At 36.9% G+C, this 25,778-nt stretch overlaps 2 protein-coding genes across 4 annotated transcripts; one reads left to right on the forward strand and one right to left on the reverse strand.

The window, feature by feature from the left end:
- Positions 1 to 6,234, reverse strand: ITGB1BP1 (integrin subunit beta 1 binding protein 1). 3 transcript variants are annotated; one of them, XM_084283310.1, is made up of 7 exons: positions 6,092 to 6,234; positions 5,252 to 5,352; positions 4,366 to 4,444; positions 3,500 to 3,636; positions 2,481 to 2,573; positions 526 to 675; positions 1 to 297 (listed from the first exon to the last, which is right to left on the reverse strand). In XM_084283310.1, exons 2-7 carry the CDS (start codon positions 5,321 to 5,323, stop codon positions 226 to 228), a joined length of 603 nt encoding a protein of 200 aa, XP_084139436.1. In that variant the 5' UTR covers positions 5,324 to 5,352; positions 6,092 to 6,234; the 3' UTR covers positions 1 to 225. The 3 variants fall into 3 exon arrangements, with proteins under 3 accessions (XP_084139436.1, XP_084139437.1, XP_084139438.1); XM_084283311.1 differs by having other exon boundaries at positions 6,097 to 6,119; XM_084283312.1 differs by lacking the exons at positions 4,366 to 4,444; positions 5,252 to 5,352; positions 6,092 to 6,234 and having other exon boundaries at positions 2,481 to 2,545; positions 3,500 to 3,626.
- CPSF3 (cleavage and polyadenylation specific factor 3) lies at positions 6,171 to 25,458 on the forward strand. Its single transcript, XM_084283309.1, has 18 exons — positions 6,171 to 6,257; positions 6,957 to 7,020; positions 7,717 to 7,814; positions 8,496 to 8,624; positions 9,583 to 9,760; positions 10,849 to 10,938; positions 11,928 to 12,078; positions 14,370 to 14,545; positions 14,879 to 15,037; positions 15,754 to 15,900; positions 16,517 to 16,669; positions 18,572 to 18,680; positions 19,437 to 19,535; positions 20,568 to 20,662; positions 21,178 to 21,265; positions 23,178 to 23,247; positions 23,854 to 23,950; positions 25,221 to 25,458. Exons 1-18 carry the CDS (start codon positions 6,187 to 6,189, stop codon positions 25,320 to 25,322), a joined length of 2,076 nt encoding a protein of 691 aa, XP_084139435.1. The 5' UTR covers positions 6,171 to 6,186; the 3' UTR covers positions 25,323 to 25,458.
- Positions 25,459 to 25,778: the final 320 nt, after the last annotated feature.

The raw sequence follows: 25,778 nt of genomic DNA on the forward strand, positions 1-25,778 counted from the left end.
TACAAACGTCTGTAGTCCTGGAAACTGAAGGTGGAGTAATTTCTTCAAGTCACGTCTGGGGAATGACAAAGTACCATGTACAAGGTTGCATGGCTCTTTTTTGCACAGCGAGTCTTTTCTAAGTTTGTGTGTGGCTACAGCCAGTCTGTGGTATCACAAAGGAGCCCCGTTTCTTCCTCGCACAAAGGCCTCTTGTCCTACACGGTCACATGCTGCTGAAGAAAATCAGGACTTCTCCGACATTAAAACTGAATCAAAGGCTGTAGATAGCACTTTGCAAATAGCTTGTGCTTGCTCCTGCAGTGCATAAACACAGGCACGTTAATACTTGCTGAAGGACTCCTAAAATTCTCAAAACTCGCTTAAAGCAGTTGTTTGGCAGAGAAGCAAAATGGAGTAGTTTGATTTTATGTGGTCTGCAATGGCACGCGGGAAGCTGTTTGCAGTGAACTCTTTTGAACAAGCCAGAGTTGTTCAAAATGAAAATACTGATACCTGAAGTAAAGACTGTAAGCAAACTCTTACCAAACTATTGCACTGATAAACCCAGAGGCTGCATTCTTCAGAGGCTGCATCTGTCGTCTTCAAAGCCAGTAAACTCTTCCCTGCTCCCAGCCCATCATCGTAGCAGACCATCCGTACGATTAAATAGAGGGCATGCCTGTGTAACACATCCTGAAAACATTCAGGAAATAAGAGTTACTGTGGAGCACTGTGACAGCTGTTTCAGTCCTCTGCACATTTTGATCCACTCTGACAGAAGAATACTTCAGATTTATTTACAGGAGAAAAGTACGCCTTGGTAAAACCATAACTAAGTTTTTTAATTAAGAATTTATTCATTTTTTTAACACAATGATTTAACACAATTTTAGCTTTAATTTTTGCTTGAGTTGCATTTGTATGTGCTCTGTATTCCTAGCCATATTACCAAAGCACACATTTGCTTCCCACCTATCCCCAGTCACTCTCTGTACTTAACCTGCCTCTTGCCACCTTATTGCCTGGCAGCAGGTGTGCTTTGAGGAAGAAAGTTTTATAAAGTGTACTTCTTGCTTTATTGGCAAGTTCCACTTCTGAGCTTGGCCGTTCCAAACAGAGATTTGTCAATGATGTCATTTGGTACACAGTTTCTGCAGACCAACCCTACAAAGCCCTTCTTAAGCTCTCCTACCCAACTGATGACATTTATCTGCTTTATTCCAGTCATACTGCTTCGAGGTCTGCGTACGAATGCAGAGAAAATAACCTTTCCCTCTTGGAACTGCCTGAAAGAGCTAGGTGTACTAACACTGAAGGACAAATTAAATGTCAACAGTGGCACAAATGCAAAAAGCCAGGATTTGGAAAACAGAATGCATTGCAATAAAATGCCAGCTCAAGCTAGCTTAATCACATAAGGCTTTATCAGCTTGTGCTTGCTTTCAGCTCAAAGCCAGAAGAAAGAGAATGATGAACAAAAAAATCTTAAAAATACCTATTTGACCTTTATCAGAGTACAAAAGAATGGTAAGTAATAATGTGACCTGTGTTCTTACTGAGAATTAAGAAATTAGGAGGACAGCAAAAACAGAAGTGTGAGGACCAAATGTTGTACTTCCTCCCAGGTATTAGGAAACAAGCGTTTTATTTTCTGAAAGGAGGCTTTCAGGCCCTCTTCAGAGTATTCAGCTGTTGAGCAACGCTATGCACCGCTCTCACACTTGAGGCTTTTATGATCAGGCATTGCTGGGTTGCTGATGGGTCGTGACTTTGTAAGGCTGAGTATTTTAGTAGCTGGGGCTCTGAGGGCAACCAGAAGGAAACCACATGACTGCAACACAGAGTTATACACAGGCAGCTGGAGGGCCCTGGGGAAGAGACGGGCTCTTTATTTTTAGCGAAACAACTATCTGAAGTTCACTAAAGGAACATAAAGCACATGGAGGAAACAATGCAAACAAAAAATGGGCTCGATCAATAAAGTGAAATTACACAGTTTTAGTGCTGGAGTGAGCTCACACTCATGGATTGGCAGCACAAGGCTGCAACTTTGAAGAGGAAGACGAGATGCTTTTTTCAAGGATGCATTTTTCTTTTCCTCCACACTAACAGGAATTGAATTACTAATTCAGGCCCAGGAACCTATGGTCTTGGGCACCAGTAATGTCCCTTTTCCCACAGGAGAGGATGGCAGAACAGCCACAGAGAAAGACGGGCCCAGAGCATAAAAGCCTTCTTGCTTTTTGTCTGATGCTCTCTGTCAAAAGGAATGGATTCACATCAAAAATCCAGCAAGGGAAATACAGAGCCCTAAGGAGATATGAAACAGAGTGGTACTGCTGTGAGAGCTTTTTCTTAAAAATAAATAAATAAATAAATAAAAACTAAAACCACTTGCTTCAGGCCAGAAGTGACATCTTGGTCACTGGGATTATCTGTCAGAGAAATAAAAGAAAGCATTTCTCAACTCTCCCCAAAGTTTGCTGTGAATCACTTACATACTGATCAGATGTTGAAACTTTAATGCCGTATTTGGAAACTCCCATTATAAACTCCTCTTCACCTGGAACAAAAGGTAACTTTCCATCTTGCTTTGGAGGGAAACAAACAAAAGCCTTTAGTGCAGACAGAAGAACATGAACAATGAAAATACATAGCCTAAAACGTATTTATTTGTACTTTGGTCCACTGGATCAGCAACATCACTACCCCGTGTGTATCTTAGTGTGTGAAGTCTGACATTGTTGCATTTGCCCCATCCCTTTACGTTATGTGAAGCACTGCATGAATCCAGAAAGGAATTTGTCATCTGAGGTGGGAGGGGAGGTTGGCCCTGTTACCCTGCGCTGACCCTGGGTGATCCTAGTTCCAGGTTAGCAGCACTTTTGTGTTTGGCTGTAAAAATAGTTTCAGATACTTGAAGTGTCAAGCTGCTGTCAGATAAACAGACATTGTGTGCTTGTAAGGGTACAAACCATCAGCTGCCTAACCAGGACATCCAGTTACAGCCTCCGTACAAAAAAACGTACAAGCAAACAGTACAGCAAGGATGACCCAAACGTTATTCAGGTTCTTTAGTCATAGATTCATAAGCAAATGTAAGCAGAATCCGACAGTTTCCTCTACAGGAAAACTTATTCTGTAGTACTGGTGAAATTTGGAGATATTCTTTGCTTTATTCTATTCTGTTCTAATCCTAACTGTGCTGAAGATGATGCAACAGCTTTCAGGTGGGACACTCATTCCATAACGATTCATGAGAAGGATCCTAGCTCTGAGTCTGCTTCTTCACAAGTCCTTTTGGGTGCATCTTCCCAGTTATACAACAGGAGGGAATGGAGTACAGCTTTTGAGATCATAGCACAGTGACTGGGATATACTTTTTAAATTAAGCTATTTTATTCTAGTAAGTATAAAACTTGTAAGGCAAGATGTTAGACTGCATGATAACATGAAAAAAATACATCTAAGTTTAGGACGTTCTAAAAATGTTGGTATTCTTTTGTAATGCACTTACCTGGGCAACATCTATGTAGTTTATCAAGTCCAATGGCCCTTCTAGATTTTTGCTCTCATTGAATTTCAACTTTTCAATGGCACCAACATATTTAACCCTGAATTCTGCACATGTATCAGAATTACTATTGCTTTGTCCTGCAACAAAATAAAACAGCAATCCTGAAGAGCTCAAGAACAGTAATTCTTTTCTAATTAGCATTAGTGGGGCTAACTTACTCAGTTCCTCAATTTTTTGCAGACTTTCCAACACTTCACCTCATCACAGTATATTAAAACCTCTCTTTAATGAGCTGTCCTGGGTTGATTCAGAACAGCCCTTAGTAAAAACAATAATTTTATATGAATCCAATAATTTTATATTAAACATATAGACTTGTTTATACTAATTCTGATTTGCAGTTAACTTTAGTCAGAAAACACAGAAAAGCTGATTCTACTTTTATATAAATATACCTTTAAATGAGCTGTTTGATCAACCATACACTGTGATCTGGTAATCAAGAACAAGTAAAATCAAAACTCCTATTTCACTTGCTTCAGTGCAAATGTAAGCTTTTAAGAGCATGCAATACAGTTTCCCAAAAAGTTACATCAGATTTGTGCTGTATAACAGACTGCTAGAACAGCTAACTGATTTTTTCTTAGTTAGACACATTACTTTAAAAACAATGATTTAATACTAGATGACTCAGTACTAGATACTTCAGAAGCCTGAAGTTATGCATGCATAATTCAACAGGCTAACAGATTCATTCCTTTATTAAAAATATGTACTTTAACCTTTTTCATTTTCTGTTCTCACAGATAAATACACACAAAGTTAGTTTTGCTCCATACATTGCTGCTCAAACTCTGATTACATACCTGAACTTTTTGTGGAGTCTGTATCTAGACTAGCCACAGTACTAGACCTGGAAAGTCCTCCGAGACTGGAATCTACAGACTAAGAAGAAAATAAATGTCATCAGAAAGCTACTGAGAACATACTAGCAATTCACTTTTAGATGCCCTGCCTCAACTCTTTTTTTAAAATAAATTAATATTTATATTTCAATTACCTAAGCAGCACTGTAAAATTGGAAGGAAAAAAAAAAAACGCCCTATGCTTTTCCTGAAGTTATCTTTCTACCTCATTGTAGGTTAGACTCATATAAATTCAGCAGAAGCCCTTTAAAAGTCCACAAATATTTCAAATAAGGTGGAAATAAAAGAAGAAGAGAAAATGAACCTTAAGGTTATGTCCAGACTTTTTTGGTACTGCATCTTAACTTGAAGAAATTGACAACTACATGCTTGTCACCAATGCTTGAAATAACATAGCGGTGCAAGGGGAGTGAAACGGCACCTTGGAAAATCCAGAATATTCAACTGATCATTCCAAAACCTATCAGACAAAATGAACACATTATTTAAAATGAAGAATAGCTTTTAGAGATGCTGAGTAACCAACTAATACTGAAGAACAAATCCACTCTCAGTGCCTTGCACCAGGCACCTTCTTAAAGGCAGTATTTATCACTAGTAAACAAGTGTGCTACTTTTTTCTTCCAAATCTTAGTATGTGCTGCCAGAAGAAGCTCTTGGGGGCTTCAGTATGGAAATAACCAAGCAGTCTTTTTAGAATACAAGGGCCTTATAACACGTACTTTATGAAATCACATCCTAGTATCGGTGCAAGCAAACCACTCAGCTGCCACCTCGTAACAGGTGAAAGTTTTGCCATAAAGATCAAACACCGAATTCAGCTTACCTTGCTTTTAGTACTGATCTCACTGCTTTGTGAGCTGCTGCTGCTGTGTCGTTTTTTTCCTTTTCTGAACATTTTTTCATAATTGGATCAATGAGGACGCTCTAGGTAGCAGGAAAGATAAAAATTAAACTCTGGTATCATCAAGGAAAAGAGCTGCTTGCAAACACCACGCTAACTGTATCCAACGCATACAAAACCCAGAAATCACTAAGTTAGCAGCTCTAGGAACGTAAGCAGGAAAGTTTTTGGTGTTTTTAATTTGTGGCTGGGAAAAAGTCCCTCGAGATCTCTGCTCAGACTTCCCCATTCCTCTGATCCACCCCAAATGCTGCTGCCTAGCTTCGAGAGCTGTTGGACTTTCTAATTTGTATAAATATACACTTTATATCAATAATACATATAATAAACATATATGTATAATAAATATACTTACATAATACACACATATAATAAACACACACATACAAATATGAAGATACACAGAAACGAGACAAAATTGGAAGTGTTTTTCCCCACTTAGAAGCATCAGATGACTTCATCGCTTTAAAACACAGCTTAATTGCCTTCTTATGTACATCCCATGCAACCCTATCCCAAAATTACAGCTCTGTTACAAACTTAAAACCCAACAAACGCCGAGGCCCCCAACCCTGAGGAACAAGCCGCTGCAGCACTGCCAGGGGCAGCCCCAGCTACCCGAGGCACTCCTGAAGGCTGCGGCAAGAGCCACCTCGGGCTTAGTGCCTCAGGGGACACACGGGCAGCCCCCCCAAACCCTTTTTTCCCCTATGAGCCCCCCAAAAATCCCTTCTCGTTGGCAGCCCCTTCACCTCGCCTCACCTCACCTCCGGCGCCGCGCAGCGCCCCGCCCGCCGGGGAAGGGCGGCCGGGAGGAAGAGGAGGAGGAGGAGGAGGAAGAGGAGGAGTGAGCGGCCATGGCGGCGAAGCGGAAAGCCGAGGCCCTGATCCCGGCGGAGGAGAGCGACCAGCTGCTCATCCGGCCCCTGTGAGAGCCCTGGGGCCGAGCCGAGCCGAGCCGGGCCGGGCCGGGCCGGGCCGGGCTGAGCCCCGCCGAGCCCCGCCGCCGGCGGGTCGGGCTCCAGGCAGCCTGAGGGGAGGCGGGGGGGATCCGGCCCTAAAGGGGCTTTTTGGGGTTTCCCTCTCGGGTTTTGGTCGCTTTCTGACAGGCAGCGAGCCTGGAGGCCTTCCTATATCACCTGGCTCACGCTAGGACGGTTGCATCCCTTCCTCCTGCAGCTTGGAAGCAACTCATCCCTCTACCCTTTACGCTTCAACAGCGAGCCCTTCTGTGGGCTTTAACTCGTTATATATGTAAATATTTTTTCCTCTGCTAAAGATGCCAATACAAGGTGTTCCCCGGGACTGTCCCAAGACTAATTTGTCCCCAGTAGTTTGTTCTTAGAGCAGCTTTCCATGTGTTACACATCTCAGCGTTGTGACAGACAGCTGTGCAGTAAACACAAGGAGGCCAAAATCATTTCCCCAAACTAGGGATATTTTTCCTCCTGCAGTATTAAATACTCTATAATTTCCTCTGAGATAAGTGTAACTGCTGAGATACTAAGTGTCTGAGCTTAATCGTACTCTGCAGTCCTTATTTCAGCACAGAAGAGTGATCCCCCAAAAGGCACCTGTATAGGCTGTGTATTGTTTGAGTCTCGGTAACACTGATGTCCTTTTGCAGAGGTGCTGGCCAAGAAGTAGGAAGATCATGCATTATTCTGGAGTTTAAAGGAAGAAAAATAATGGTAATCACTTCATGAATGGATTTGTCACACTCTTTAGGTCATGAAAAGATGTTACAGGTTAAATCCAGTTCCTCCCTGAAGTCAGCCCGAAGAGGCAGGTTTTGTAGCTTTCTGGAACAATATAGCATTTATGATAGTAGGCACTACAAGGTTTGTCCTGTAAAATAAATCCATATCCCCAACAGAATGTGTGTGTCTGAAGTATGGATTCTGAAACCTGTATGTGTTAGGTTTCACTGGAACCTAAGGCTGCAGGTGTGTGTAAGCAGCCATGTGTAAACACATACACGGTCTTTTCCCCCTTTTCAGGTGTCTTCTCAGACACTTAACTAAAATATCTTGCAGATACCAGTTCTGTATATTCAGGTAGTGCTGAAGGGTGGATGAAAGCTTGCATAGGTACAAAATTATATACAAAGAATGGAGCCTTTTAAAAGGTGATTACCTGTGGAGATAAATCATTCAGAGAGACACCCTAGATGTAGTATCCTATACTAAAAGCAGTGGTTGAGGAAAAAAACATTTTTCTGAGTAATGCTAAAGATTACTAATTGCTTGTAACTATATTTTAGGTCAGAATGGAAGAGGGTTTTTTAATGTGTTTTGTTAGAGGGGGCGGGTTGGACCAGGTGACCTCCAGAGATCCCTTCCATTTTCAGTCAGCTTTAACTTTTTTTTTTTTTCTTTTTTTTTCAGCTTGATTGTGGCATCCACCCTGGACTGGAAGGAATGGATGCTCTTCCTTACATAGATTTGATAGACCCTGCTGAGATTGATCTCCTCCTAATTAGTCAGTAAGTTGCACCTAGAAGAACAAATACACTGAGGTCATGGTCTCAGCCACACTCACACTTGTAGGCCGAGAGGCTGAAATTAGGTGTTACATAGATGGTAGTGGCATGGCAAAATTTTAGTTTCTAACTTTTTTTAAATAAAGGATGTTCAGTCACTTTTGACCATTGTGACAGCTTCTAGAATGAATTTGCTACTAAAAGACTTGTGAAAATTATTGGTTGTTGTTGTTGTGTTTTGTTTTGTTTTATTGGCTCTATATGAAAAAGGTTCTTAGATACTTATGCAAACTTTTAAATGTTTGTTTTGCCTGTATCTCAAAAGTAATTCCTTAGAATATGTCAAATTAGAAGTGTGACCAAATAAATTTATTTAAAGTTCATGTTTTAATTACTTTTTCCCCCTCTAAATTTCTGTCTAAATTTCTGTGTAAAAAAAAAAAAAAAAAAGTCAGTTCTAAAATTGTATGGGCAAAATCTTCACAGTTAATGGCAAATTTCCTGTGTTACTCTTACCTTTTCTCAGTTGTTTTTCCAGTTTCTGATGTACAGGATATAGACCAGCATAGTTAACAATGAGGTTGACAATTTTCATGATGTTATGTCAATATGGTAAAGTAGTGAATTATATGGTAGCGTTGTGTACTGGTAACATATTAATGGGATTCATGTGTCTATTTTAAGTTTCCATTTAGATCACTGTGGAGCTTTACCATGGTTTTTGCAGAAAACAAGTTTTAAAGGAAGGACATTTATGACTCATGCCACAAAAGCTATTTACAGATGGCTTCTTTCAGACTATGTCAAAGTCAGGTGAGCTGTCCTGTTGGTTTTCTCTTTAACTGCTGATTTATTTCCCCTGTATACCCAATGGGAAACTTAAGGTGAAGCTGCTGAAGGTGGCTGGGTGAACCTGGGTATTGCCACTAGTAGCAAGATTAGAAATAATGAATCATTTTACTGCCTCAGGGATACTGTGTCTCTAAAATAATTTCCTATCAATCAAAACAAAATTTTACCTTGTTTCCTCTTATTCTTTTCATTTGCCTTATTTGAACCTTGAATCTATTAGTGTCTCTTTCCTTCACTCCCATCTGTTTTTCTTTACCCATTCTCTCTCTCTTATTTAATTGCTCTTATTTGATCTTATTTAATGACAGTATTTTTTTTCTTAAGCTTTGCAGAAGTAGTGAATTTTAAGCCCCTAAAGATATAACTCACTCTTCAGGACAAGGTCAAATTAAGTATTAGACCTAGGCAAAAAGGTACAAAGAGTGCTGCTATTTGCATGGTGTTGTTTTTTTCTTTTTTTCTTTTTTTTTATTTTTTTTCTCCCCCCTTGTCCGTTAACATGTCTCAAGCACATCTTTACTATGTGAATGCAGTGGTCCTGAGCTTATTTCCACTCAGCAGATTTGGGTCAGAAGTCTGATAAACAATCTTTTTGTAGCTTGTGTATTCTATGCAAATGGGAAAAGTGGTTGGGGTTGCTTTGGTTTTTGAGGACTGGTATATGAAGAGCAGATCCTAAAATGCAAAGACTGTTGTAACATGGCCTTTAAAGAGACATGTTAACTCTACTGAGGTGAACTATATTAGCGTTCCTGGACTTAATTTGTAATTTAAAAATGTCTCTAATGCCATGGAAGCATGACATTTCCGAATGGGAGTCTTATTCTTAATGGTGAAAAATCCAGGAACATTTTTTTTCAACTGCTGTATAATCTAAGCTGGTAAAACTAGCTGATATTTAGCCATTTCATTTTTCCAGTAATATATCAGCGGATGACATGCTATATACAGAAACAGACCTTGAAGAAAGCATGGACAAGATTGAAACCATCAACTTCCATGAAGTGAAAGAGGTGGCAGGAATCAAATTCTGGTGCTACCACGCAGGCCACGTTCTGGGAGCAGCCATGTTTATGATTGAAATAGCTGGTGTGAAGGTATTTTTTTTTTTTTTTTGCTACACAGTTGAAATTAGGCCTGAATTCTAATGTAATCATTAATTATTATTGTCCACCAAACCTCGCTGCTATGGTTGGAGCTGTCAGGCAGGCTTGGGCATGCAGGTGGGAAGCCTTGACTTGGAGCATGTCTTTTCTCATTGATTAAAAGGAGCAAGTGACATTTGTGTATTGAACCAGGTAATAACTTTGGGTTTTACAGGAGTGAGTTATGTCTCAGACTCGGAATCAGTAAATGTGTGGTTTTCCTTGCTGGTCTGCTGATAGCTGAGGCAGTCTTACTGAAGCTGCCTTTTAGTAAAAGCTATAAACTGGTGGCTGTTTTTCTAATTCTGATCTACCGTGTCTGCCCATCTGGGTACGTAAATGGTCTTCATCAAAGATTGCAAGTTACATTTTTCTCAAAACACTCTAATGCTAAAGTACCTAAGAAAGTACCTGTTACTTGTAGACAGAGAGAGATTAAATAAATTATCCTATAATCACAGGCAGCTCTGTGTCAATGCCAGGTATGCAAAACTAATCTCATAAATTGGAGTTCAGTAGGATAATCACCACCAAAGAAAAGCCTTGAAGAGGGAAGAGAGGCCCCAAGGCTTGCTCTCTAGCAGGACTTTGTCTGTGGTTTATAATGCTTGAGAATTCCAGACTTAATAAATTTTTAAAACTTCTTGGTATAACAGACAACATGATCACTCTGTTTGAAAAATCTGTTTGACTACAGGCTTTTTGTAAGCATCATAAATTTTTAGAAAGAATTAAAAAAAATAGTGGTTATTCATTGTATTTGCATTCTGATGTGCAAATGCCAATTTATCTACTTTGTTTTTTCAGGTAGTACCTAGTGTAGTTTTTCATGTCGGTTTGTACTTTAAATGGCAAGTGCATATATGAAAAATGGTGAAAATTGTACCTTTATGTACCAAATTAGTATGTATATATATATTTTTTTAACCTAGTTTTGTTGTAATTAAGGTACTGCCTGAAATACCTCTACTTATTGTAGCTAAAATATATGTTTTTATTTTTATTTTTTATATGTAACTGCTTCTCTTTGTGTCTCACAGCTTTTGTATACAGGTGATTTCTCAAGACAGGAAGACAGACATCTGATGGCAGCTGAGATTCCCAATATTAAGCCTGATATTCTTATCATTGTAAGTGTTACAAAATTATTTCTTTATATTAGTAATTACATATATACAGGGATATCAGTAAATTAGAACTGAAACGGCATGAGAAAGACAGTGGAGGTTTAATGGTAGTATGTGACTGATGTTCAATATCCAAACACTTGGGTGTTCAAAACACTCTTTCTTTTTTTTTTTTTTTACTGTATTAAAAAGTCTTAACATCTAATTTTCATTTTATAATTATTCTGATAATGTTTCATAAGCCTCTAGACGTGTCTTTACAAGCAGTTTACCAAGTTTCAGCTTGTGTTTCCTAGATATGTGGTACAAACTTCAATGTAGGCTGATCTTTTTCTTTAATAAATCCTAACATAAATGTTTTATTTCAAAATGACCAGTGGGATTTTCTAGAGTAATGCTGAAAATATTCCATTTGTTTTGTCCCATCTGACTGTTTTCTGTAACTGATAATTATTATATTTTAAATCACATCAGAATCTTGTATTTTATGTAATTCCCATATTTTAGATTAGGTGTTTCTAAACATGTACCACTAGTGAGCCATGTTAATGTAATAACCTGTTCATCAAAGAAGTGGCAGCATTTTCAGTTGGGAAAATGTGGTAAAATTGAAACCTCTTAAAAGGAGCATCAAAATTTGTAGTTCTACCTTTTATTATTTTTATTTTTTTAAAGGATCTCTTTCCAAATTGCTGGTAGGAGCTTGGGGGGAAGGTTATTTATCTTGGTGGAGGAGGTGGTTATGGGAATTTGGAGTTGGGAGGTGGTTGATTTTTCCCTTCTTTCCCCTCCCCGTTCTGCCCCAACATACTATAAAGCTGAAAACTTAGTGCATGCGATGTAATGACACAAAAATGGAAGTCCTTAACGGTAAAATGAAAGTTCTGTTTCTGCACGGTAACACCAGTGTTTTTCTGAATTTTATTGGATTTAGAGAAGATCAGAAATTAGTCTGTGTCAGTGCTTTTAATACCGGGTTTTTCTGTATGTAGGAGTCCACCTATGGTACTCATATTCATGAGAAAAGGGAAGAGCGAGAGGCACGATTCTGCAATACTGTTCATGACATTGTAAACAGAGGAGGTAGAGGTCTTATTCCTGTGTTTGCCCTGGGTCGAGCTCAAGAGCTACTTTTAATTTTAGGTATGTATCTTTCCAATTTCTCTTAATAAAAGGCAAATAAAAAAGGAGAATGTTTTCACGTGCAGTTTTTCCAGTATATGAATTTTTTAAACATAAGCAATTTTTCAGTATGCTAACTACTTGAGAATACGTAATATTGTTTGTTCAAATGTAAAATTAAAAATAAAAATCAACCACCCAAGAAGCCTTTTGAAAATGTGTTTATAGGACAGGCAGCTTGGCTGTGTGAGGTAGAAAGGAGACCTAGAAAGGAACAGGTAATTCCACAGTAATACGTGCTCAACCTTCAAATCCTGTTGAACTGGGATTTCAGCAAATGCAAAATATTACCTTAGATTGCAAAGTTAGTAATCAAAACATGACTGTTCTATTTCAAAAGCTTTGCTAAAAAGAGGTATGCTTTCTTCCAAAATTTTACTATTTTTTCCCTTCAATTCACAAACCTATGTGAAATCTTTCTAGGAAAATCTGAGAAGACCATAACCACAGGCACTTCTAGCATTTCTAAAGTGTTAACCACAATGGGAAAGCAAATTAGGGTTTGTTAAGAAGAGCAAAATGGAGGGGAAAAATTATACGTGGTCATAATAAGCTACTTCACATAAAAGATAGAAATAGTTGTTGTAAGGCACTTCAGATACAACAACTTTTAAAGTATTTCCAGGCTTCTGTGCTTCCTTTTAGCACAATTTGTACTATGATCTTTAACTAGACTTTTTTCTTGTGCAATTGCTGTCAGAATCAAAAGATAACTACCTCAAACTTAAAATGCTTATTTTTAGAGGTGTTAAATCTAAAATGTTACCTACAATACTTGATTTTTTTTTCTTACTTTCCATTTAAGTTTAGATCAATGTGAAAAGCTGGTATTTGTTTTCAAAATGTGTTATTGGTTTATTCAAATGTTAATAAGAAATTTGGATCTAGGCATAGTGTAGTAGTCAATGTTGTATAGTAGGATTATTCTTAACGATCAAGATATATATATATATATTTTTTTTTTTTTTAAGAAAAGAGGTAAAAGCTGAACATTTGAAACCTCGTGTAGCCATTAGTTTGGAATTTTTTGTCTTTCCTTCCTGTGTGTAGATATTAAAGTGCTATTCTAAAGGAAAGCTTGGAAGTACATCTACTAAAGCTAGACACGCAATTGGATGCTTAATTAGGTAGAAAATAAAATTGCATCTCACATGCCTACACAACTGAACCCGCAGGCTTCTGTGTTTGTATTCCTTCCATATGTGTTTGGCAAAAAAATAAGATACAGAAATGATACATTTCTGTACATGTAAATGCTACAGAAATGATACTTATGATACAGAAATGTATGATGATGAGTGCAGTCTCTTGATAGTAGAGTAAATCCTGCTATTGGCCATCGTTTCTCTTTTACGTTTGAGCTTATTAAGATATTCATGGCAGAGAGCTGCTCTGACATACTCTGAAAACTTGGTCTGCAGACCAAAGCTGTTAAGTTAAAGCTGTATCATTTAATGTACAAATACAGCCAAAAGAGCATACTACTCTTTTGGGTGATTGTTCTGCAGTTTTGCAATATAAATATGTTTTATATTAGCAGAGCTGTACCCAAGTGAGAAAATGAGTTATGCTTGCGTATCTGCATTCAGATCTCTTCTTCATGTTTAGTAAAGGTCATCACTACTGTCATCATGATAAAAATAAATTAAAAATAAGTGGAGGATTTTTTTTTCCTGTTTTTGTTTCAGTTAAGCTTGTAAAATGTAACTGTTGGTGATAATACAGGAAGCCAGGCGTGTAACTGGGTAATCCCTTCACTCCTTGAAGTCCGTGGATTTGTTTTACAGAACTTTGATATAGTGAATTCCCACAAACCCATCTATGTGCAGATGTCTCTGGCTGTCAGATATATAACTTATATTTGTCAGAGACATTTAAGCTTTCTTGCAGTGCTGTAGAACTTATTTTGTTGTAAAAGTAAATTTAGTGCTGTGTAGTATCACATATTCTTATACCTTGTGGCTGAAACTGGTGATTGACTGGGGTTGGCCAAAAATATTTGAAGTTCGTCTCTTTCTTGTCCATATGTTTGTATTAGAGTTACCTACATTTGTAGTTGATGATTGCTTTTTCTTCTCCAATAGACCAGGTGAAAAAAACAGACCATGATTGTGATTTTCTATAATAAAAATGATAAAAACATTGCTAAATCTGCTTTACAAAAAGTATAAACACTCCTGAGAAGTATGCATTTTGGAGCTAATGCTGTGTTTATGAGCTGTCTGATATGTAGGTTTGTTTGTTTTTTTCAGATGAATACTGGCAAAATCACCCAGAACTCCACGATATCCCTATTTACTATGCCTCCTCTTTGGCCAAGAAGTGCATGGCAGTTTATCAGACATATGTCAATGCCATGAATGACAAAATCCGCAAGCAAATCAACATCAACAATCCCTTTGTTTTCAAGCATATCAGTAACCTGAAGGTAAGGTTGTCTTATAATAGAGGAAGAATGATGGAAGAGTTCATATTTGCTGAATTGTTTGCATGTGTAGTATCCTAATAGATTAATAGTTACAGGTTTATATCTGAATTTTCTGCTCTCCCACTGTTTAGAGGGCTGGATGAGGGGAGCTTACATCCCAACTTTTCTTCCAGTATCGATCTGTATGCTTATAATTTGCCCCTTATGGGCATTAGGAGGAGGAATTTTCCTATGAAAACCCTTTTTTATGAGGATGCTGTGTAATCTGTGAATGTCGGGCTCTACTTCTGTGTTGTTGAAGGATTATGGTAACTGCTGCTGTTTTCCACTTAGAGTATGGATCATTTTGATGATATCGGCCCGAGTGTGGTGATGGCTTCCCCAGGTATGATGCAGAGTGGCTTATCCAGAGAGCTGTTTGAGAGCTGGTGCACAGATAAGAGGAATGGAGTGATTATAGCCGGGTACTGTGTTGAAGGAACACTTGCTAAGGTGAGTTGTTAGCGCACCACAAATTCTTAATACAAACTAGCATGCATGTTGCATTTAAAAAGAATTGGCCAACAGGAGGTGTGTTTATTTGGATTTAGGGAGAAGATTGCTGTTAACTGCACTTTACTAATGAAATATACCGAAAATTTGCATATGGTCATTTCCAGTGATGTTACAGAGAATGAGCTGTTCTAGGAGCAGTTAACTTGTCATGAGAGAGAAGGACTGATACTTTTCTCCATGCTTAGATCTTTGAGAGGGGGAGCCCTAGCCCCAGTGCTAGAGGAGTCAGCATTAAATCTAGCAGATCATGCCTTGTGCATGTTGTGCCACTGTCTGCTTGTAGAGAAGGAAATCCTTCTTCCCAATTCTAGCAGCTAAGGGCAACCGGAATGTTTAGCTTTGCCTTTAGAGAGAGAAATCAGACAGTTGTTATAATTTCCATGTACATTTTAGAGAGATGTATGTGGAGGAAGAATGAACTGCCAGATCTGCTGGGCATGTAAAAGATGAAATTTGTGTTTTGTGCATGTTTTTTTTTTTAATTTTTGACTGTTTGTTTTGTGACATTTTGAGGATTTTTTTTCACTTCTTCAGATTTAACTTGTCTGTCGATATTATTTCGTTGATGCTTGAAATGTAAAGCTTTAGTTTTTGTAGTGTCTGCAGGAGGCTTTTAATTTTTTATTTAAAGAAGTGCTCTTTTTTTTTTCTAGCACATCATGTCTGAACCCGAAGAGATCACAACTATGTCAGGGCAAAAACTCCCCCTGAAGATGTCTGTGGATTACATTTCTTTCTCTGCTCACACAGATTATCAACAAACTAGTGAGTTTATCCGGGCCCTGAAACCTCCACATGTGGTTAGTATACATGCTGCCCATTTCTCCAGAGTGGGATCCATCAAACCAGTTCACAGCCTTGAGTCATTAAGGCCACGATTGGTGTCTAGCAGTAGCCAGCATCCCTATCCTTTGAGTAATAAAAGGTGGAGACTTTGCCTTTTTTCACTGTGTTACCTTAGTGAAGTAAAGATGAACATGCTCTTGACTGTCTGTATGTAGGAATATCTGGGAATCGTACATTTATTTGTATATGTATATATTTATCTACATGCAAACACAAAAACATAAGGCTAACTTTCATGGTTGAACTGAAGTTAATGCTTTCTTTCATAACATAACAGTGTGTTCATGTACAAAAATTAAATGAAATCTATATAATGCATTCTACTTGCTTGCTTGTATTTTTCTACATATAGTGTCGAGGTATTGTGCCTTTGAATAATATACAGAATTCAAACACAAGCATAAAACTGTGTGAAACATTAGTTCAATTATTCTACATATATTATGGCATCATGAAATGCACATTTTCACAAAGATTAAGTACAGGATGGCAGTTTTAGATAATTTGCTTGCTAAACATGTCTGGTTGGGCAAATACCTTATGTTAAAAGGAAAATTGTCTTTCTTACAGATTTTAGTTCATGGTGAGCAGAATGAAATGGCCAGGTTGAAAGCAGCATTGATACGGGAATATGAGGATAATGATGAAGTTCATATAGAAGTTCATAATCCTAGGAACACCGAAGCTGTGACATTAAACTTCAGAGGAGAAAAACTTGCCAAGGTATAAAATTAGTATTTTCTTAGCTGTACAACAGTGTTTTTCTCTGGATTAAAAACTAAATTCTTTAAAATTCTTAAAATTCTTTCAAGACCCTAATTTAAATTGCTTTTGTATTGCATGTGTTTTACAGGAACTCATTGTGTGAATGTTATTGGCTGGTTTTTGTTTTAGTTTTGTGGGGAGAGGGTTGTTTTTTTTTTCATTTTTGCTAACCTAAATCTATGCTGCTATCGACAAATCTGCTAGTGCTTTCAGTCCCATCATCCCAATCCATTTGCTGTATGATCCAAAACGGCAGTCCTCAATTTTCTCCCAACAAAGAACATCAATTCCAGTCATGTTAGAGCACTGAATTCTGTGCATAAATAATGTAATAGATTTCATTTACATTTCAGGAAGACGCTGTCAAACACCCATTCCATCTATACGTACTAGAAGAGAATAATTGCTTTGGCTGAATTAAATAATTACATACTTGACTGTAATCAGACATTTAGAAATGCTGTCTCTAGATACTTTAATCAGTGAGACAGCCTGTAAAATAAAATCCTTGTAAAAAGGATTGTCTGGCAGAAGAAAGTTTGTAGCCATGACTGTGCGGTGTATTTTGTAAAATGATTTTTTTTTAAAGCAGCTAAAAAACAATATTTTACAAGTTTATATGGATGTGTTCTTAGTAGCAATAAATGTAATGCATTTAAACTACTATGACAATATTTTGTAATACAACCTTTAAATATAACAACAAAATCTAAATACTGAAATAAGTAGAAGCTAATATGTACAAGAAATTGTAGAGAAATCTATATGAATTGAACTACATTCTGCTTCTAATCAGAATCTAGTTTAGATCCTTCAAAGACGACCCTTTTTTGATGACTAGTCCCTAATAGCCAACTTCTATTAGACTCAACTGAATTTAACATCAGTTTCCTCATGGTACATAAGTTTGAAGGAAAAGTGATTGAAAAGGATTAACTGGTATTTAATAAGGACCTAATCTTAACTCCTTATAGAATCAGTGCCAAAAATGGCACTGGTGTTACCGACAGGCAAAATGTCACAGTTTAATTTATCAAGTGCTTATTAGCCTAGAAGCAGAACTGGAACATAGTGCATGACTGCTTTGTGCAGTGGAGTTACTTGTAGATAATGGGGACTTGTTATTACAGATCTGAACTCCAGCACAACCCTAAGATGAAGGGTCAAGGTGTTAATTGTTTACTAATGACATCTTTGGAGCAGGCTGCAATGCGCTGCCGTGCACAGGTAGCTACCACGCTGGCTGGAGCGCTGTGCTGAAAAGAAATTGGCTCTTCCCCGGAGTTCTGTGATAAAAAATTCTGTACAGTGCAATTCCTCTTTTCTGATGGTGAGATCTGTATTCATAAACTTTGGTTTGAGCCTTTTCAGCCCTCCTGAGGGAGTCCAACTTTCTTGTCAAAGCAGGACCAACTACAGCAGGTGGCTTAGAGCCCTGCACGGTCCCATTTTAAAGGTCTCCAATGTCTACATAGCCTTTCTGGGCAGCCTGCTCTGCTGTTCAACTACCTCAGGGTGAAAAAATTCTAGGTTTTTCCTAGAAATATGTAAAGATTAGAATGGCATTTCTTCTCACTAGGTAACAGTGCTCATCTCTGAGTTTGTGTGAAAACTAGGGAGCATTGTTGAAAATTAGTACGCCTGGCTATTTCTGGGAGTTAGTTACGTGACCAACACTTTATTGTGTTACATCCCAGAATGTTTGTTGTCCGTGTTTATGCTGACCTTCCTTTATTTTCAGAGTAATTCTATACCATGCTTGTTTTTTTCTGAGGAACCTACATTTCATCTCCGCGGTTAACTTGAAGCCATGAAAACTTCAGGTTGCCTTGTTGCCCTACATGCATGTTTTCTTTCCAGGTGATGGGCTCTTTAGCAGATAAGAAGCCAGAACAAGGACAGAGAATTTCTGGAATCCTAGTTAAAAGAAATTTTAACTATCATATCCTTTCTCCGTGTGACCTCTCCAGTAAGTAAAGAGAGTGATGTGCTTAGTGGGCAATTGAAACTAACTGTATCCTTCTTCTGTCATTAAAACACATACAGCACTGTTTATTTTTCCTGTTATTTTTGTGTTGGATAAGTAATTAGTGGACACCTTAGTTCTACTTCAGCTTAGTTTTGCCTAAGGTACTAAACTGTTGAAGTGAGAAGGCATTCAATTCATTGTCCTCTGAAGTTTAAGATCTTTTCTGTCCTTTCTCTGAAAGTGGAGCAGCAAAACTGTTTTCTCCTACTTACTGAAAACTTCTTCCTATGTTTGAGTGTGTATCATAGGTACCAGTAAGAGCAGAAGTGCACCTTGGTCAGTTGTCCTGCTCGTTTCTAAAATGTCATTAATTCTTAGCATAAAAACCAAGATACTGTGAAAGTACTGCATGTTTCTCCTATGCTGTATGTTGCTATATAAATTGATTTATTCTCAAAACAGAAGAGTAATTAAATGGAGTAGTAAGGTCAAAAGAGCTGGGGGAAAGCAATTCTGCTGTCCTAGTTCATTGCCTGTAATGCATATGATAAAAAGCTTTTGCTGGTTCCTTAACTGCAAATGGTGTATTTATCTCACGGTCTCACGATACACTCTACAAACTGCCCTTTTCAATCCTCTTTCTTAAATGTTTTGGTGATTATTTAGAATTATTTCACTATAGCGACAACTTTAGTTTTTTTAGGAAGCAGTTTTAAAAAGCTCATTTTTAATACATTCTTCTAAAAAATCTTTCAGATTATACAGACTTGGCTATGAGCACTGTAACACAGACACAAGCTATTCCATATACCGGCCCTTTCAATCTCCTTTATTACCAGCTACAAAAGCTTACTGGTGCGTATTTGGGAAGAAATGTTTGTGATTTATGGTGGTCAATTCTTAAAAGAACTTATAGTCCCCAGAGAACTTCTGAGTGGAAATTTCTTTGCTCTGCCAGTAACTGAAGTGTCACGATTTGTTTTATATTTTAAAACTTCTATTAGATTATGAAGCTTCTGCCAGATCTAGTTCATGAGCATGACTAACCCTCTATAGAGATCCTACTGTAGCTGAAATACAAAATCACGAGCATCTAACAGTATAGAGTTTCAGATGATTTTTGTTTCCTATCAGCCCCCAAAGTGAATACTCTGATGAAACATTTATTAAATGATTTTTTGTCTTCGACCCCAAAATAGAGCGGTTATTGACATCTAATTAATAAAACAAGACAAAAACTGTGTCATACAGCCTCTTTTGTCCCTCCCCATGAGGGATGAATCTAGTCTTCTTGGCGATTTTCTGAGCCAGAAGCTGTTTCAATCTGCTATTAGTGTGATCCCCAGTGCCTCTGTCTAGCTTTTTTAAAGCACAGAGGCAACTCCAGTCCTAGTTCAATAAAGGCACCCACACTTTCTAGGATGCTTTCCCAGATTTGAAGCTCAGGATTCTTCTTTTCATGGCAGTCACCTAGTGACAGCGTCAAATTCGTATCACCAGTGAAGGGAGAACCTGTATTCAGTTGGTGTTCAGGTCTCATAGCCTGAACGCTACCTCACACAAAAATGCTTTTGAACCACGCTGTACACTTGTGTAAACAAGTCTTTAAGGGTAGAGGAGGAGCTGGTTGGTGCACTCAGGTCAGTGTACTAAGGCAGTCAAATGTAAGAATCCAAAACAAGTAAAATGGCCGATATTACATTAAAAAAAAATAAAGAGAATAGGAACAGAGTAAGCACTCCAGGCTTAGAAATGGATTGTGAACTGCTGTGATAATAACAGACAGCCCCTCTCATCCTCAAAATGACTTGTTTTCTTATGCAGGTAAATTTGGTCCTGTTCTGAGTATAATTTTATTCTTGCTAACCATTTGTTGCTTCTTCTTAGGTGATGTAGAAGAAATAGAAATCCAACAAAAACCAGCCCTGAAGGTTTTCAAAAATATTACCGTGATCCAAGAACCAGGCATGGTAGTCCTTGAGGTAGGCACTGGTGGGGAAGAAACAAATCCTCTCTTTTCTGTAGAATAGTGTCAGATTGATGCCATGCAGGATTAAATGTTTTAAGTAAAGTTTCCCTTGAGCTATGGCCCTGTGTTGATGCATGTTGTTTCACTTACCAAGTTTCTTTTTTTTTTTTATTCAGTAGTTCAAAATTCTAATGGTAGATTCAATGTCCTTTTTTATTCAGCAAATAGTAATTGGAAATTAGGTCAGATGGTGTTTTCTCCTTTCCCTACAGCCCCTAGTTGTGTTAATTAATAACTATTTCATAAATGTGTTCAGAAACATTCAGTGGCCTGAATGTTTCATGGGAGGTTACTAGAATATATCAAGCTACAAGTAGTTAAAAATAATAAATTTATGAGAGTCATTTTAAGCTAGAATTCAGGGAAAAAATAAAAGAATGCCATGAATGTTGTTTTTGTGTTGCATTATTCATTCAGCCCAAATAATATGCTTAAATTATATACATATATATATTTGTTATCTTCCAGTGGGTGGCAAATCCTGCTAATGATATGTATGCAGACACCGTGACAACAGTGATACTGGAAGTTCAGTCAAATCCTAAAATACAGAAAGGTAATAAGTTTAGTGTATGTTTATTTAACTGAGGCTTTCTTCTTAATTTTTGATATCAAGCTAAAGGGATGTCATGCCTTGTAATTAATTTTCCATTATTGTCCTTCATGTCATTATGAAACTCCTTCAGATTTTTTGCTACTAAAATACAGAATTACAACTTGATTTTCTTTATTTGTAACACATTGAAACTTTCTTTTATACATCAACTTAACATGTATAGCTGACTATGGAAAATGCAACCTTACTCTGTTTCTTTTTTTGTATATAAACTATTTAAACTGCATAATTCCTGATAGACATTGAAATATTTCAGTTTCTTATTCAAAAGTTATGGTTACCATCCATGAGTAGTATTCCAGTGACCATACAACAGAAAGAGATAGATAGGTGATGCTATAAAAAGTCTGACAAATTTCACAATTACACTTACTAAGACCCTGTAACCATGTGGTATCAGGGGGTAACGGTAGTGCCATCAGATACCAAGTTTTGCTTTGCTGTTCAAGAATTAGAGGAATTTTGTTGGGATTACCAGTGATAACAGTTTATATTTTTTTGTTCCACTGTTTTGTTTTTGAGTATGTATGACACTATGCAAAGAATCTGGAGTGGGTACTGAATATTGGGTTGGCATCCCTTCTATGACATGGAGAATAAATTTTGGCAGCTGGGCAAGACACTGATAACCCATTTATCAAAATAAAATACTTTTTTAAAAAAATATCATATAGTGTTTAAAATCACTTTTTAAGCCATTACTTGCAATATACATTATTATTTAAAAAGATCTTACAAAGATTATTAAATTCTGCATTTGTGTACCCTTGCTCTCCTTGTGAAGTAAGTAGCAGTTGAGTGTACATCTTAGAGAGTTATTTACTTCAGATTTGGATGAAGTCAGGCAAGCAGAATTCAAAATTATATTCATTGGGTGTTATACAAAAGTATTCGTACGGTGTTAAGTGTTTAGTCTCACACCTGTCTCAATAAATCTGTTAAAAATTCTTTCTCCTGAGTTGAGAAATTCACACAGCAGTGTGAAAGCAGTTCTTTCACTATTTTTGCATAAAGGTTATACAGTTCACTTGATCTAAGCAAATTTAGAGTGTAATTTTCATATCTTGGTTGTGATTATTTTTAGCATGTATCTTCTTGTCAGCACTTCTAGCCATGCCCTCATGTTCTGATCTACAGAAACAAATCAAAAATATACATTTCATTTTTGGATGGTACTTTAGCTTTTTCATTTTTTTCTATCTTTCTTTATATGACTGAAAATAAAAATAATTTGTTTTGCAATTTTTTTAAAAATTCTTATTGTAATATCTGACTTGGCTTGACTTTTCTACTTTATCTATACAAGTTGGTAGTGTTGATTTTGAAATGAAGTCTAAAACAAGTATCAATATTTTTATTCCAACCTTTGTATGTTGGAACACATTCCTGGAATGTCTTTGCTTATTACTGCTACTCACATTAGCTCTCCAGTTTTACTTGGTGTTCTCTGTATGCTCCTGGACTCCATGATGCTGTATTTTCCTACAGGTAGAGACAATGGAGGGATTATATACAAGTGATGAAAATGGATTACTTTTCCTTTTAAATAAAGGAAATGTGAAAAGTAATAAGTGTAAACAACTAAAAAAAAGAGAATTAAAAAATGAGAATTAGACTTGCAAAGTTTACTATTCTAAAATGTGTTAAGTACAGGGAACATAAAAGTAAAATGTGAGCACCTCCTTGACTTTTCCATCTTTTCTTTAAATACATTTTCTTTATAAATTGTCTAAATGCCTGTATTTTGCATAGCTTTTAGATTATTTTTCTTGAGAGGAACTAGGTTATTTCAATTAGCCAATTTTCCCTCTCAGCAAATGTCTGTGAAAGTAAGATGACTTTTTCTTTTCAGCTGCAGTGCAGAAAATTTCTAAAAAAGTAGATATGGATTTGTACAGCAAGAGAATGGAGATCATGCTTCAGTAAGTTCATATATATTTTTCTAAACTAAAGTGATCGCTGTTAATCATGTGAATATAGTAATTTTTTGACCATTTACTTGTTTAAAGATAGAATTATTTTAAAATAGCCTATCCAAATTGACATCAGTCAAATTTCTATGAAGGATGGGAATTAAGTAAAGGCAGAGGTACTGTTAAAAAAAAAAAAAAAAAAAAAGTCCTCAGCATCATAGAAATTTTCAGTCCAGGACTCAACTATTTCTTCCAGAAATGGTTTTTAATTATGCTATGAATGCTTATAAAAAAAAAAATCTGAGATCATGTCTTTAAAACTTATTCTGATGTTTGTTCTGTTACTTAAGTGGAATTCTTATCTCTTTTAAAATCAAAGGAATACTTCCCTTTATTTATGATGAGGCTTATTTCAGTGAAATATTTATTGTTATGTGACACCCTCTCTCACAATAATTTAGACCAGCACTTGTTGATTTATCTAAGTGGGTTAAATAATAGTTTCTGAAAGGAGATACTCTGCTGTCAAAATGCCTTTGGAAGCCTAAGATTAATGGAAAGAACGCAAAAGTTTGCTGTTTGTCCATGTCTTACATGTATTGGCCTTTGTTTTAGGGATATGTTTGGAGAAGACTGTGTAAGCTCAAAAGATGGCTCTGTTCTGTGTGTCACAGTAGATGGAAAGACTGCAAACGTCTCTCTGGACACTCGGGTATGAACAGTGAAGCACTTTATTTATCTGTACTATGTTCAATAGGAATTATGCTAATAAATATTTTGGTCATCTTGATCCTTTTGTACTTATTAATAAGATATTAAAAACCTGGGTAGCAGTAATATATTCCACTGGAGTAGCTCTCGGGTGCTTTTCTTAGTGATGGCAAAAAATATTTTAAGTGTTCTGCAGATGCAGAAGAAAAGGTTGGTTCCTGCCCAAAATTTACCTGTTGAAACATAACAAATGAATGCTAACTGCATTAAGAGGATAGCAGGTAACAGTTTTGTGGTTAATATACAGTGCTACCTGTGTTGTTGGTTTTTCATTTCATAACAATAAAGCAAGATACATTTCAATATATACATAGTACAGAAAAAAATACAGCACTGATGAAAAGAGCTCTTGCAATAGAGAAAAAAGAAATAGATTGGATAAAAGTGCAAGCTGCTTAACCAAAACATTAGGTTTCATTTTCGTCTAGTGTTAAATCAAAACTTATTTAATACGGATCTGACTAAATGATGGGCTATGTGGATTTTCTTTCCATGTTAACTCTTAACCCAGTGTTCTTACAGTAGATTGCTAAGATGGTCTAAGAAATCGAGAAGTTACTGTCTTAGTGCTTAGAAAATCCATGGGATTGTGAATAATATTAGCATGTAATTGCTGCCCCTCGCTTTTGAGAGAGCAGGCAGTTTGAGCGTTGAGAAACTTGATTGTTTGGGTGGGGCATCCATAATTTCTCTGTGGATACATTTAAAATTGTTATAGTGATAAAATAATCATGTTTGGGTTCAACTGTAATGTAAATGTTACCTCGTGTGGGAACATCAGTGTGGAGGTGGAGTACTGGCACCAGTATCTCTGAATCCCCATATTTTACAATATTAACCTAATACAATGGGGATGAATTCACAGATAAAATTCAATCTGCAAGGACTGAACATTGTGTGGTTTTATTTGATTTTGAATCAAATGCAATCTATGGAACTTGAGGCATTTCACATAGTAGTTTTGAAGCAAGTGACTAACAAAACATTAAATTAATTTTCTTGTTCTGTAGCAAGACTTCCATAAGTCTTCACAGAACTCTTCTACATGGTGGTGGACCATTTAAAAATAGACAGCACCACTGAAAACTCTAAAGATCTTTAGTTTTAATTCGCATAGCTACTCTTTCCTTTCCCCTTATCACCATTCCTGATATTCTGAAAAGGAATATGAGGTGCTAATTTTCCTAACTTACTTCTTTTTTTATTCCCAGACAGTTGACTGTGAGCCAGGAAGCGAAGATGACGACTCCCTTCGTGAAATGGTGGAACTCGCTGCGCAGAGGCTCTATGATGCCCTCAGCCCAGTACACTGACCTCTGTAGATATCTAGGACACGCAAGAAAAACTTTTAATGTTCAAATTTATTTGGACTCTTTTTTAAAAATAAATAAACTTTTTTCTTCGGTAAGACAAATGCATCAATTCTGTGACTGTGAAACTGCTAAGTTATTTCAAATAATGGGTAAGCAACATTACAGCAACTATATTTGTACATATAGATCACAATAAAATTAGGCAAAGTATGCATATGCTCCTTTTTTCTTACATGCACATAAAACAAATAAGAAAAAATTATTAACCCGGTGTGGACTGACATGCCTTCTAAATGTTGAATTACAGAAAGAGTTTCACATTTTTGGAGATTGATTAATATTTGCAGGATAAACTGGATGGTTTGAGTTTGCAGAATCAAACTTTGATACGATTTTGTTCCCGTCAGGGAAGCTCTTTTACCTGCATGCTTGTATTTGCTTGAAATCAAGGGGGGG

This window comes from Netta rufina (assembly GCF_964035555.1).
Source record: "Netta rufina genome assembly, chromosome: 3".
Taxonomy (NCBI): Eukaryota; Metazoa; Chordata; class Aves; order Anseriformes; family Anatidae; genus Netta; species Netta rufina.

Bases quoted from the DNA above. Each gene is read 5' to 3' on its own strand.
- ITGB1BP1 (XM_084283310.1), bottom strand. From the start codon at position 5,323: ATGTTCAGAAAAGGAAAAAAACGACACAGCAGCAGCAGCTCACAAAGC. The intron at 4,445-5,251 runs GTAAGCTGAATT...TTTTCTTCTTAG, and splicing joins AGATCAGTACTAAAAGCAAG to TCTGTAGATTCCAGTCTCGG. The intron at 676-2,480 runs GTAAGTGATTCA...GAATGTTTTCAG, and splicing joins TTTCAACATCTGATCAGTAT to GATGTGTTACACAGGCATGC.
- CPSF3 (XM_084283309.1), top strand. From the start codon at position 6,187: ATGGCGGCGAAGCGGAAAGCCGAGGCCCTGATCCCGGCGGAGGAGAGC. The intron at 18,681-19,436 runs GTAAGTAAAGAG...AAAATCTTTCAG, and splicing joins TTCTCCGTGTGACCTCTCCA to ATTATACAGACTTGGCTATG. The intron at 21,266-23,177 runs GTAATAAGTTTA...TTTTCTTTTCAG, and splicing joins AAATCCTAAAATACAGAAAG to CTGCAGTGCAGAAAATTTCT.